The sequence below is a fragment of the Zootoca vivipara genome, chromosome 10 (genome assembly GCF_963506605.1).
Source record: "Zootoca vivipara chromosome 10, rZooViv1.1, whole genome shotgun sequence".
NCBI classification, from domain to species: Eukaryota; Metazoa; Chordata; class Lepidosauria; order Squamata; family Lacertidae; genus Zootoca; species Zootoca vivipara.
The window spans coordinates 6,047,391-6,060,085 of record NC_083285.1 but is presented as its reverse complement, the minus strand read 5'-3'; the positions used below and the strand labels follow the sequence as shown (position 1 = coordinate 6,060,085).

Below are 12,695 nucleotides of genomic sequence, written 5' to 3'. Positions count from 1 at the left end.
GTTTTACACTTGCAACCTAATCACTAAATAACTAATATCATGTGATGACTTGCATGAGTAAATGAGATTTCATAGATGAAACAACAGAGATAAAAGCATTGCACCACTTGGATTTGAAAACTATGCTTACATAAATCAAGCTAGTCCACATATTTTGCCTGAAGTCATTGGGGCCCAAGTATGCTGGCAGGGCAGAGGGGGAAGAGAAGGACACATACATTTTTCTTGCCCTTGATTGTTTATGGAAGCCTAGTCTGGACTGCATGTTTTTTGTCATGATTACAAAATGAGTTTAAATTGTAGATCATGCTTGAGGGTGCATAAACAGATGTATTGCCCTGTATCAATATGTGGAATTCAGATCTTGTGAGATTTTCTGGAACAAAGAAAAGCTATTAAAACATTCTGAAAAGTGAGCTTCTGGACCCCAGATGGAGAGAAAGATTATATTGGAAACTCAAGGATTTAAAGTGTGAGAGATGGATAAATATTGTGTGTCCCAGTGTGGATAATTACATCACACTGTTATTAAGTTCTTTCTGCTGTTATTTTCTGTGGACAGGTAGAACAAACCAATACAACGTGGCATCTAACTGGCAGCAGGATGGACACATTTTATACTAAACGGGGACACTGAGATCCCAGGGACAGTGGGAACAAGTGCTGTTTTACAGGGCTCACAACATAGGTGGACAAACTGCTCCAGAAGGAGCATTTAGAGATGGGAAGGCCTGGGGGGAAACCAGAAAAGTTGTGGAAAACAGGTAAAAACCTGCCCCCTCCTATTTTTCCAGGTTTCTTTTTTCCAGGCCATCCCATCTCTAAGCATGATGTGTCCCCCAGCAGAGGTGCGGCGTCCACACACTCTCAAATTTTCCGCAAGTACAGTAGACCTAAAGCAGATGTGCAGAACAACTAGCACCTGAGTGAATATGGCTGGACACTTCCATATGGCAGGCTGTGAATTGCCACGGGTGCCACCCCGCACCACCGCCCGTGCCCTTCGTGCCATAGTGCTGCGGGGAAGGATTTCAAAACCAAGCGTGGAGGAGGATCAGTCGAATGGTTTGCGGCCTGGAGCTGGAGGAAGGAGCTGTTCCTCTCCGGCGAGGGAGAGGGCGGTAGCGAGCGAGCTCGGGCGGGGGCCGGGAAACCGGGGAACCGGGCCCGGGGAAGGCGCGGCGGGTGGGCTGCTGCTGCTGCTGCGCGTCCCATGGTGAGGCGCAGGGCGCTGTGGAGCTCCGGCCTCGCGCTCTTTCCCCCCTCGGCGCCCGGCAGCAGGCGGCCAGCGGCCAAGGAGGGCCGGCAGCCTCGCGGCCTCTGGGGCGAGCAGAAGCAGCAGCTGCAGGGACCGGGCAGCAGGAAGCGGAGCAGCAGCAGCAGCAGCCCCGTCATGGGCGACGAGGAGGAAGAAACGCCCCAGGGGAGGTGAGGACGCTGCCAGCGCCGCTTCCCAAGGCTGCCGGCCGGGTGGAATTATTCACATTTCTCTAAGGCGCGGGTGGGGGCTGCGTGGCTCACCCTCTGCAGATCTGCAGCACGCTTTGCTTGCGCCGAAAGCCACATGAAACGTATTTCTTTTATTTTCTTTTGCATGCGAGAGGCAGCACCCCCGGCGGTGCCCCTCCTTCTCCCGCAGTGTGCATGCAGCCCCTTCCTATCTTTTTGGTGCTCCGCCGGCTGCTGTAACTCTGGATTTAAGAAGGCGATTTCGCGCCGCTGGAGCCCCCTGGACGGGCATCGTCGGCGCGCGAGAGGAGCAGCCTTTGCTGAGGCGAACGACGTCACTTTCTCACCGCGCAGTACAGTATGTGCCGCGCGCGCTGTGGTCTAAGACTGCAATCCTGTAGTCCCTGCTTCTGAGTAGACTCATATAGGGGCTGTGCAGGAGTTGTTGCCTTCTGTGGGACTTGCTTCTGAGTAAGCGTCGATCAGGTGGGTCTGGCCGCAGGTGCAATTTGCTGGATTCCCGTTGGAGTCCCTTGAGACTCGATTTCGAGAGAGCGTGCATTGGATCCAGCATAGCAAATGAAATGATCTCCCTTGTGAATGTTGATCATGTGGAATAGAACCTGGAAGTGAGGTGATTTTAAATGAAGCCTCCCATCCATTGGGGCTTTTCCCCCCACAACTGAAAAAGTGCATTTAAGCTGCTTGTGCATTTGTGCAACATCTGGATGTTCATGTGGGCTAAACTGAAGAGAGGAATAAAATGTATGTTCTTTCTTTCTTTCAAATGATATATATATTTAAACCTTTTTGTGTGGAAGTGCCTGCAGGTTTTCCATTTAAATGATAGGTCTCAAAAACTAAAAGTGACTTTATATGAGAATTGCAGGAGGTAGATGTGCAAAAACTGATTTATGCATCACTTGTGCAAATGGGCTAAATTGATATTCTTGTCTTTACGGGGTTGTGGATGGGGCTGCTGCTGCTGCCGCCCATGATTTACATGTGTCTTGTCACTGCTGCCATTTCCCAGCCATCTGTTGTAGTATCAAGCCCTTGCTGAAGTTCTTTGGCAGTACTGTGCAATCAAATGTCTAACACATTGTCTGAGGGAGGGCTTCCCAGACTGTCAGTTTAAATGGCATGCAGTTGAGGTACATGGCAAATCAGAATGTAACTTGCTGTCACATTGGAAGACAGTTTGCAGGTGGCACCTATGCTTTACAAGCAGGTATAGCAATCTTTGTGTTTTAAAAATAGCAAAATAGTTAAACCTTTGTCACCCTTTAATTCAGCATTTATGAATCTCTTTGATTTGTATTTACCAGGGATGAATTAAGGGATTGCTGCTGCAATCTGTGAAAATCAGGTGACTTTAACTGCAAATCATTAGTGCTTTTTAGAATTGGAAAACAGTGTACTGAAGACAGTTGCTAAAGCCATCTGGGGCTTAATTTGAGCTGTGTGCCTCATCATGTCTTGGGCCTCTTTAAGGGCCACATTAGGGCTTGTGACAGTTTAATAGCAATATTTTACAATTCACATTCATTTTGCAGATTTCTATGAATGGGCAACCACTTTGAGGGATTCTTGTAAGGGCTACAAAGAAAATAGATTATGTCCAATTGAGATATTAGCATACATTGTGTCCAGCCCCATCTTCCCCTGGGAAGATCTGTCTCATTTTTAGCTGGTGAATCAGACTGGACTGGAGAATGAAAGCCAGGCAGAACAATTCAGTTGCTATGCTCCTAGCCTTCTCCCTCATTGACATGGAAATGTGCTGCAGCAGTTATATAATCCCTCTCTTCCAAATTTGTATGTCTTTCAGCACTGATTTCTTATTTAACGTTTGCACATAAAAACAATATCCTGTAGTAGATTGATATTTGTAGTAGGTGCAGATCTTCAGTAGGGATCAGCCTAAAATAATCTGGAGTATTTAAAAATGAACTGTGTTCAGCAGAAATATGTTTCAATGTCTGGCAACTGGCCCTATTATTTGATGTGTCTTGTGTTGCATATGCTGGACAGCTTGCTAGCAATCTCTCTTAAATGGTATCAATGATATGTTGTTTAATGTGAGTCTGATTTCTTTCTGTTCTTTGGGTAACTAAATGCAAAGGAATATATAAAAAATATTTTAAAAATTGTCCAGTAGCACCTTAGAGACCAACTAAGTTGGTTCTTGGTATAAGCTTTCATGTGCATGCACACTTCTTCAGATACACTGAAACAGAAGTCACCAGACCCTTATATATATAGTGGGAGGGTGGGGTGGGGTTTTTCTCAGCAGAGTAGTTGGAAATGGGTGATTGACTCAATGGGTATGGTAAACCTGTTGACGACTGCAATTAGTACCGTATGTAATGAGACAGGAATCCTATTAAGACAGATCTTAATAGAGGTATTACCGGGACGCGGGTGGTGCTGTGGTCTAAACCACAGAGCCAGGGCTTGCCAATCAGAAGGGACCCGTTGCTTGGTCCCTGCTCCTGCCAACCTAACAGTTCGAAAGCACGTCAAAGAGCAAGTAGATAAATAGGTACCGCTCCGGCAGGAAGGTAAACCGCGTTTCCATGCACTGCTCTGGTTCACCAGAAGCGACTTAGTCATGCTGGCCACATGACCCGGAAGCTGTATGCCAGCTCCCTTGGCCAGTAAAGCGAGATGAGCACCGCAACCCAGAGTCATCCGCAACTGGACCTAACGGTCAGGGGTCCCTTTACCTTTTTAATAGAGATATTGGATTCCTGTCTAATTACATATGCTAATCATCAACAGGTTTACCATACCCATTGAATCAATCACCCATTTCCTACTACCCTGCTGAGAAAAACCCCACCCCACTATAAATAAGGGTCTGGTGACTTCTGTTTCAGTGTATCGGAAGAAGTGTGCATGCACACGAAAGCTTATACAGTGGTACCTCTGGATGCAAACGGGATCCGTTCCGGAGCCCCGTTCGCATCCAGAGCAGTACTCAACCTGAAGCACCGGATCTGCACATGCTCGTGACGTCATTCGGCACGTCTGCGCATGCGCGAATCGCCGAACCCAGAAGTAACCCATTCCGGCACTTCTGGGTGAGTTCATAACCCGTGATGTACTCAACCCACAGCAAACGTAACTGGAGAGGTATGACTGTACCAAGAACAAACTTAGTTGGTCTCTAAGGTGCTATTGGACTATATATCGACTGCGTCAGACCAACACAGCTACCTACCTGAATCTAAATGCAAAGGAGTAAAGGTTTCTGGACTTGATGTAAAAGGATTAGTTAATGTGGTATGTTCAAATTATACTGTTTGCCATTTGTATATGTTTTAATGTGAAAAGAGGTATGCACCTTCCTTCAGTAGTGTTTCTCAAACTTAACAAAATAATTCCCCCTTCCCCCCCAAAAAGATTTTAAGTTCTAACCAGAAAAATGGTTCTGCCCCTAAAACTTGTGGGAGTTACTTCCGCTGGAGACTGAGATCCTGGACAGGTGGGCTGATGGCAAAGAGCAAAGGGAATTTTCTTTTCTCTTGGGTGGTCTTTGCTTTTAGACCCCACTTTGCAGTGTGTTCTACATTCTGCTTACTTTAGTTGCCTGCATTTTGTTTCTAAAGGAAATTTGCCCTATGAGCTCACTTGGCACGCTTAGCCTTGTTTCCTCCTACTTGTGAAGAGCAATAATCTAGATGATCACAGGCTGTGATTTGTTATTCGTTGCACCTAGTCCACTGGGAATGGCTGTTTGGATGTGGAAGATCTTCCATCACTATTTGTGTTTGGACTAGTTAGCCTTTGGAGTTCCTTCTGTCCTCTTGGGATTCATGTTTCTTTTGATTGTTGGTGCATGCGTTTCTACAGAGATTATGATGCGCCTGTAAATGATTTTCAGTACAGTATTACCTTAGCCGGGCAATCAAAGCTTCAGCTTCTCTGTTATTGAATTTACCTCCTAGCATTCTCTAGGTCTGAGGTCTGAGGGTCAGTGGACTGGCCCCCTGCTGAAAAAGTTTGCTGACCCCTGTATTAAAAGGTTCCTTGACCTATGTGATTCCACAGTGTCACAGTAGATCAGACATAGGCAAACTCGGCCCTCCAGATGTTTTGTTACTACAATTCCCATCACCCCAAGCTAATAGGACCAATGGTCAGGGATGATGGGAGTTGTAGTCCCAAAACATCTGGAGAGCCGAGTTTGCCTATACCTGCAGTAGATTCTCAGGCCGTGTTTCTATATCCATCTCTCTCTCTCTCTCTCTCTCTCTCTCTCTCTCTCTCTCTCTCTCTCTCTCTCTCTCTCTCTGTGTGTGTGTGTGTTATTAAATTTGTTTTACATTTTAGAATATTCATTTAAACAACCTTAAAATAGCAATGACTTCCCTTCTTCTCTTTCCATGGTTCATTTTACATATCATAAATCCTTGCATATTTTACAAAAACCATACCATTCAGTATTCCATTATTGCATCCATCAAAACTTATTTACACTTTTGATTTTATCTTAATGTTGCCAGCGTTTTCAGCTGTACACAATTATTTCCCATATATTCAATAAACGTTTTCGAATCTTCTTTAAACATATGTTCTTCTCAGGCCGTGTTTCATTCCAAATGCCTTGGACCTTCTGTTGAGCTTCATAGTATTGTTTTTTTAAAGCAGCATTCATAATTGCAACGTATTTTCCACTTGATGCCTAAAGCAATTTCATCACTAAAAAGCAACAAAATGAAGAGGATAGGGAAGAAAATGCATTATGCCTATCAGAGCCTAAGTGGTTAAAGTTGCTGAAGACATTTCCTTCAGAGAGTCTATTTTAGACCTCTCACATTAGTTTGAAACAAAAGCAAGCAATGCGTCTTTTGCTTCTGAGGATTCTCTTGCTAGCCTGGGTCTCAAGGTGACTTGTTTTGTGTATTAAAAAAGAAGAGAAGCTGCTGAGTGCTGGTTTTTCAGTCATGCTTGCTGGCAGATTTTTCCATTTTGGCCCATTGGGGAAGCACTGACAGTAACAATTCAGAATATAAACCTGACCTTCTCCAACTGTGGCCAGTTCCCACAGTGCTTCATGCCCTACGAAGCTTCTGGAAGGGCAGCAAAGAAATTGCAGGGCAGTTTTCTGTGATTATAAAAATGGCAGAATCCTGCTTTTTAAATTGCAAGTTGCTGCTGTGACCTACTGTTCCCCCTTCAGATTGTTGTTGTTGTTGTTTAGTCGTGTCCGACTCTTCGTGACCCCATGGACCATAGCACGCCAGGCACTCCTGTCTTCCACTGCCTCCCGCAGTTTGGTCAGACTCATGTTGGTGGCTTCGAGAACACTGTCCAGCCATCTCGTCCTCTGTCATACCCTTCTCCTTGTGCCCCCCATCTTTCCCAACATCAGGGTCTTTGCCAGGGAGTCTTCTCTTCTCATGAGGTGGCCAAAGTATTGGAGCCTCAGCTTCAGGATCTGTCCTTCCAGTGAGCACTCAGGGCTGATTTCCTTCAGAATGGATAGGTTTGATCTTCTTGCAGTCCATGGGACTCTCAAGAGTCTCCTCCAGCACCATAATTCAAAAGCATCCATTCTTCGGCGATCAGCCTTCTTTATGGTCCAGCTCTCACTTCCATACATCACTACTGTGAAAATCATAGCTTTAACTATACGGACCTTTGTCGGCAAGGTGATGTCTCTGCTTTTTAAGATGCTGTCTAGGTTTGTCATTGCTTTTCTCCCAAGAAGCAGGCGTCTTTTAATTTCGTGACTGCTGTCACCATCTGCAGTGATCATGGAACCCAATAAAGTAAAATCTCTCACTGTCTCCATTTTTTTCCCTTCTATTTTCCAGGAGGTGATGGGACCAGTGGCCATGATCTTAGTTTTTTTTTGATGTTGAGATTCAGACTATATTTTGTGCTCTCCTCTTTCACCTTCATTAAAAGGTTCTTTAATTCCTCCTCACTTTCTGCCATCAAAGGTTGTGTCATCAGCATATCTGAGGTTGTTGATATTTCTTCTGGCAATCTTAATTCCAGCTTGGGATTCATCCAGTCCAGCCTTTCGCATTATGAATTCTGCATACAAGTTAAATAAGCAGGGAGACAATATGCAGCCTTGTCGTACTCCTTTCCCAATTTTGAACCAATCAGTTATTCCATGTCCAGTTCTAACTGTAGCTTCTTGTCCCACATAGAGATTTATCAGGAGACAGATGAGATGATCAGGCACTCCCATTTCTTTAAGAACTTGACATAGTTTGTTGTAGTCGACACAGTCAAATGCTTTTGCGTAGTCAATGAAGCAGAAGTAGATGTTTTTATGGAACTCTCTAGCTTTCTCCATGATCCAGTGCATGTTTGCAATTTGGTCTCTGGTTCCTCTGCCCCTTTGAAATCCAGCTTGCACTTCTGGGAGTTCTTGGTCCACATACTGCTTAAGCCTGCCTTGTAGAATTTTAAGCATAACCTTGCTAGCATGTGAAATGAGCGCAATTGTGTGGTAGTTGGAGCATTCTCCAACTTCAGATATTAATTGAAAAAATGAAAGCATTTATAAAAGAAACATCTGCAACAACTCTAAGACTATGGCCCTGCACCTGCTGGCATTTTAGTGGGATTTCAGTGTGCAGAACTGAGTGCATGGTTGCCGTTTAGGAATTGTACGATTTGAAGCTTAATCTGTCTCTATGAGTTGCATAAACTTTTGCTTTCAATCTCATTTTGAAAGGGAGCTATTCTCCAAAATGAAGGTATTACAAACATGAGGAGGGAGACTATATGAAAATGTTGCATTTACACTCAAATGAAAGTGATTACGCTATTTACAGTATTATTTTTATTGAAGGCCTATAGGAAGATCTCTTTTTCAGCTTCATGCATCATATGTTTATATATTTATGGTAGCTGATATTATACCACTGTTCACTGAGTCTCACTGAAAAGAAAGCTGTACTGTATTAAGTTATTAACAGTCCAAAGGTACCTGCATTCCTTTAACACACATACTTTGTGGGTATCAGCATAGCTGCCAAGTTATCCCTTTTTAAAAGGGATTTTCCCTTATGCTGAATAGGCTTCCTCGCGAGAAAAGGGAAAACTTGGCAGCTATGGTATCAGTCATATTTACCATTAGCCAACATGCACCTTTAGACCACACACACCCAGCAGGAGGGCTGCTTTTTCTCAGGTATCAGGTTGCAAAACTTGCTTTTCATAAGAGATGCAAAATATATTGCTCCCTCTGGAGGAGGCTGAAATATCTGGATGCATGACTTGCAATAAGTTGGAGTCCTTAAAATATAGTTACTGCCAGTTTGCCACCTCAGGGTGGGGGGTGGGCAATCTCATGTTGAGAGAATAAATGGTTACTTGTCATGGTCTCGGTGTGTATGTAGGCAGATCAAAGAAAAATACTTTGGGAGACCTTGGGCTGTTGACCTTTACATGGCATTCATAAATTGCATGAATCTGCTCATACTCCTCAGTTAGCATAGCCCTTTGGCTTTTGCATCACCAGTAGCAGACGCAGCCCTTTAAATTATATCTTGCATTCCCTTCATCCTTCAGAGAACTCATCAGAGCAATCTTTTATCCATGAATTCAGACTGCTGCAGTGGCAGGCCTAGTTTATATGGAGCACTAGGCCAAAGTATGAAACTGGTCCTGCTGGATGAAAAGCTGGGGTGTGCACTGGTAAGCCCCACCTTCTCTCACAGATGCTACTGTATGCGCAGGGCCAAGCTGTCCCATTTTCATGGAGTATTAAAACCTGTTTTAAAACTATTCACTTGCAAAATAACAACTATGGAGCCCTGAGGCAGGCACCTGTGTCTGAGGCTGTGACATGCCTTGTCTCAGCATCCCAAAAAACCGGAATGAATTGTAGTGTAATGATTTCATGCAGTGGGCTGTTTAAAGAAATACATGTTAAGAGCCAAAGGGAATATAAAAGCTGGAAGAGGCCTTTATAGCTACAAAAAAACCTTGAAAGAATGGTCTACATTTTAGATGTCCTAGCAAGTGTAAAGGAAAATGTATTTCTTTTGAGCAGAATACCGACTAATGCCTTACAAGACTCAGCAATGCTGCAAAATAACTAGAAATGGAGCCACGTGGCTGTACCCCTCTACCCAGTTGAGCTGTCACTTGCCCGTGCGTGACATCACAATTTCACTTCTCAGCAAAAGGCTGCCCCTACAGCAGCAGGAAATCTTGAGCAGGTGGTGAGGAAAGGCTCATTGTGTGAATAGGGTTGCCAGACTCAATAGTGGATAGGACTTCTGTGCCTTTAATTGCCCTGCTCTCTTTTGAGTCTAGAACCCTTAAAGAGAAACCAGCAGACCCTTTGTTTAATTTCTAAGCAAAGGGTCTGCTGGTTTCTCTTTAAGGTTTCCAGACTCAAAGGAGAGCAGGGCAATTAAAGGCACAGAAGTCCTGTCCACTATTGAGTCTGGCAACCCTATGCGTGAAGCCAAAATACTAAAGTTCGTGTATTTCTTCTTAAAAGTCATTCTCCACTTCTTTTATTTCTGCATAAATTTTGCACCAACACAGTCTTAAGGTTAATAGCAAAATGATCGTGAATTATGACAAATCCAGTTATTCACCCAAGCTGGTAAGTACTGTATGAGAAGAATCATAGCTGTTAGCTCTAGTTTAGATGGCGCTCAGAGTAGTGGAACCAAATTTCTTAAAGAAATCAGCAGTGCAGTGCTAAACATATCTCATTGAGTTCAGTGGGGCTTCCCAACTGGGTATAGGATTCCAGCCTAAGAATACATGCCTTGTCTTACTGACATCAAAGGATGGACATTCTTTGCTTTAAAAAAACCTGTGCCAATAGACTACACTGCAAATTACGCTGGACATGATTTGTGTTCGAGCTGCCCTAGTATTGGAAAGGTACAGTTAAGGTTTGATTTATCTCTTCATGGGAGGCCGTTCTCGAACTCTAGAACAGTATGAAAGCTAGTTTATATGTAAGAATTATTCTGGACAGGGATATTTGTAGCAACCCTGGAATTGCAATAGGAACCTTGAAAGTATAATGTAGCTGATTAATTTGGTTGAAACCCAGACATTTCACTAATCGATTCCCCAACCTTTGTTTCCCCCTGCTCCTCCTTTCACAGCACATTACATCTCTCACCTGGATACTGTGTGAGGTGTTCTCAATTTCTTCTTCTGCCTTTACTCAGTTCTTTGCCATCCTGATGCTATTTTCCAAAATCCATGAGTCTTAGTTCACTGTTTTCTTTTGTTCACCCATCCCAGTTTCCCCCACTAGATTTGAATTCTTTGTTATCTTTATTTCTCCCCTTAACCAACCTACAACGCAAAGGGTCTTCAGTCCCCAGTTCTTTTGACTTAAAAGAGAGTTTGATACCTCTGTTCTAATGTACCCTTCAGAGCTTAATATACACCTGTCTCTTGACGTCTGATCATTAATTGTTTCAACTATATAGAGCTCTTGGGATCTCACGTGCCCTTTCAGTTGTAAGTAGCCGAATTAGCAATCAAGCCACTGGGGTTGATTAGGGGACCAAAGAGTTCATTTTAATCAAGCATTTCTGACAGAAGTACAGAGTGCAGCTGGAAAGCACTTACTTACAACCCCCAGTGTTCAAAGTATTTTAAGTCTGAATTTTAAAATCTCTGCCCGAAATAGTAGGTGCAAATGTAGTGTATGTGTGTGGTAGGTTTGACGTCCTTTGCAAACCATAAATATTACTCACTGTCAAGGGAAAGATGATTCATCTTGGCAGGAATAACCTTATTGTTTCTAGATATCTTTGCTGTTTATCATTCCTTGCATCCTCTCCCTAAAGTGTGATGGGAAGTCCCTATCAGTTTAAAGCACCACATCCAGGGGAAACTGATTTAGACTGCTTCTAGTTAATCTCTCTTTCTCTGCTCTCACCTGTGATTTTCTCCTCCCCACCATCCTAGCCCTGGTCAAGGATCCCTGCTTGTCAGTGCAGATGAAAATGCAAAGTGCTGTTGGATGCAAAGTTATTGCCTGTTTGGTTGATGTGTCTTAGGAATGAACTTGCTAAATCTAACTGCACAGATTGTGAGCTTCAGGAGTGTTAGAATTAATTTATGGAAGAAGAGCAGACCATCCCCTCCTAACATGCAGGAACTCGAGAGTCTGATGCTGTGCATAGCAAAGAGCAAGATTCTGCCTGAATCGCAAAAATCTTGCCACACCTGCTTGCTAAAACAAGTTCTTTGTGCATTCTTTGTACAGAAAAATGGAAGAGGAGCTGACAGGATTATTCTGGGGACATTGTTTTGGGTATTAAAAATATCTCAGCTAAAAAAAAAAACCATAAACTTTTATGTATTTCTTTTTAGTTCTTCACCAAAAGATATGGACGAAGAGCAGCCTTTGTCTCCTTGCGATCAGAATCCTAAAGAAGCAGTACGGAAACGGCAAAATTCCAGTCAAGGTTCCCGGGGCAGCGATTCTTCCAGAACATCCAGAAAAAGCTTCAGACTGGATTATAGGTTGGAGGAAGATGTAACAAAATCAAAGAGAGGTAAAGATGGGAGGTTTATGAACCCCTGGCCAACATGGAAACCTCCATCTTTCCCAAATATTATGAAATGGGCTCTTACGGAAAAGGACAACAGCAAGGTCCCATCTTCAAAGCAGGTAAACATTCTATAGTTTTATTCATCTGGTTATGTTTGAAGCACTCTCAATACCACTTCATGTAAATTAATGTTTACCAGTAAGTCAAATATTTTTGAAGTATATATTACATGCAGTGGTGTTGCGTGGGTTGCTGGTGCCCGTGGGGTGGCAAATGCTGCATCCCCCTGGCGGGCTGGGCAGCTGGGGTGGAGGCGCGCGGTGGGGGGCAAGTAAATAGATAATGTGGTAAATCGATAAATAGACTATTTGTGCTTCCAGATTGTTGCTATTTTCAGGTAGGATTCAATCACATACAGTACTGGTAAATTTGTTGTTTAGTTGTTTAGTCATGTCTGACTCTTCGTGACCCCATGGACCAGTGCACGCCAGGCACTCCTGTCTACCACTGCCTCCAGCAGTTTGGTCAGACTCATGCTTGTAGCTTTGAGAACACTGTCCAACCATTTCGTCCTCTGTCATCCCCTTCTCCTTGTGCCCTCAATCTTTCCCAATATCAGGGTCTTTTCCAGGGAGTCTTCTCTTCTCATAAGGTGGCCAAAGTATTGGAGCCTCAGCTTCAGGATCTGTCCTTCCAGTGAGCACTCAGGGTTGATTTCCTTCAGAATGGATA

General features: G+C 43.7%; 1 protein-coding gene across 3 annotated transcripts in view; it reads left to right on the top strand.

Moving 5' to 3' along the window:
• Positions 1 to 1,166: 1,166 nt before the first annotated feature.
• Positions 1,167 to 12,695, top strand: part of NAPEPLD (N-acyl phosphatidylethanolamine phospholipase D) — a 21,738-nt gene continuing 10,209 nt past the window's right edge. The window contains exons 1-2 of one of the 3 annotated variants that reach the window (XM_035127563.2): positions 1,167 to 1,428; positions 11,782 to 12,082. In XM_035127563.2, the coding sequence (XP_034983454.2) occupies positions 1,214 to 1,428; positions 11,782 to 12,082 (516 nt within the window). In that variant the 5' untranslated portion in view covers positions 1,167 to 1,213. The other 2 variants (XM_035127564.2, XM_035127565.2) reach the window with 2 other exon arrangements.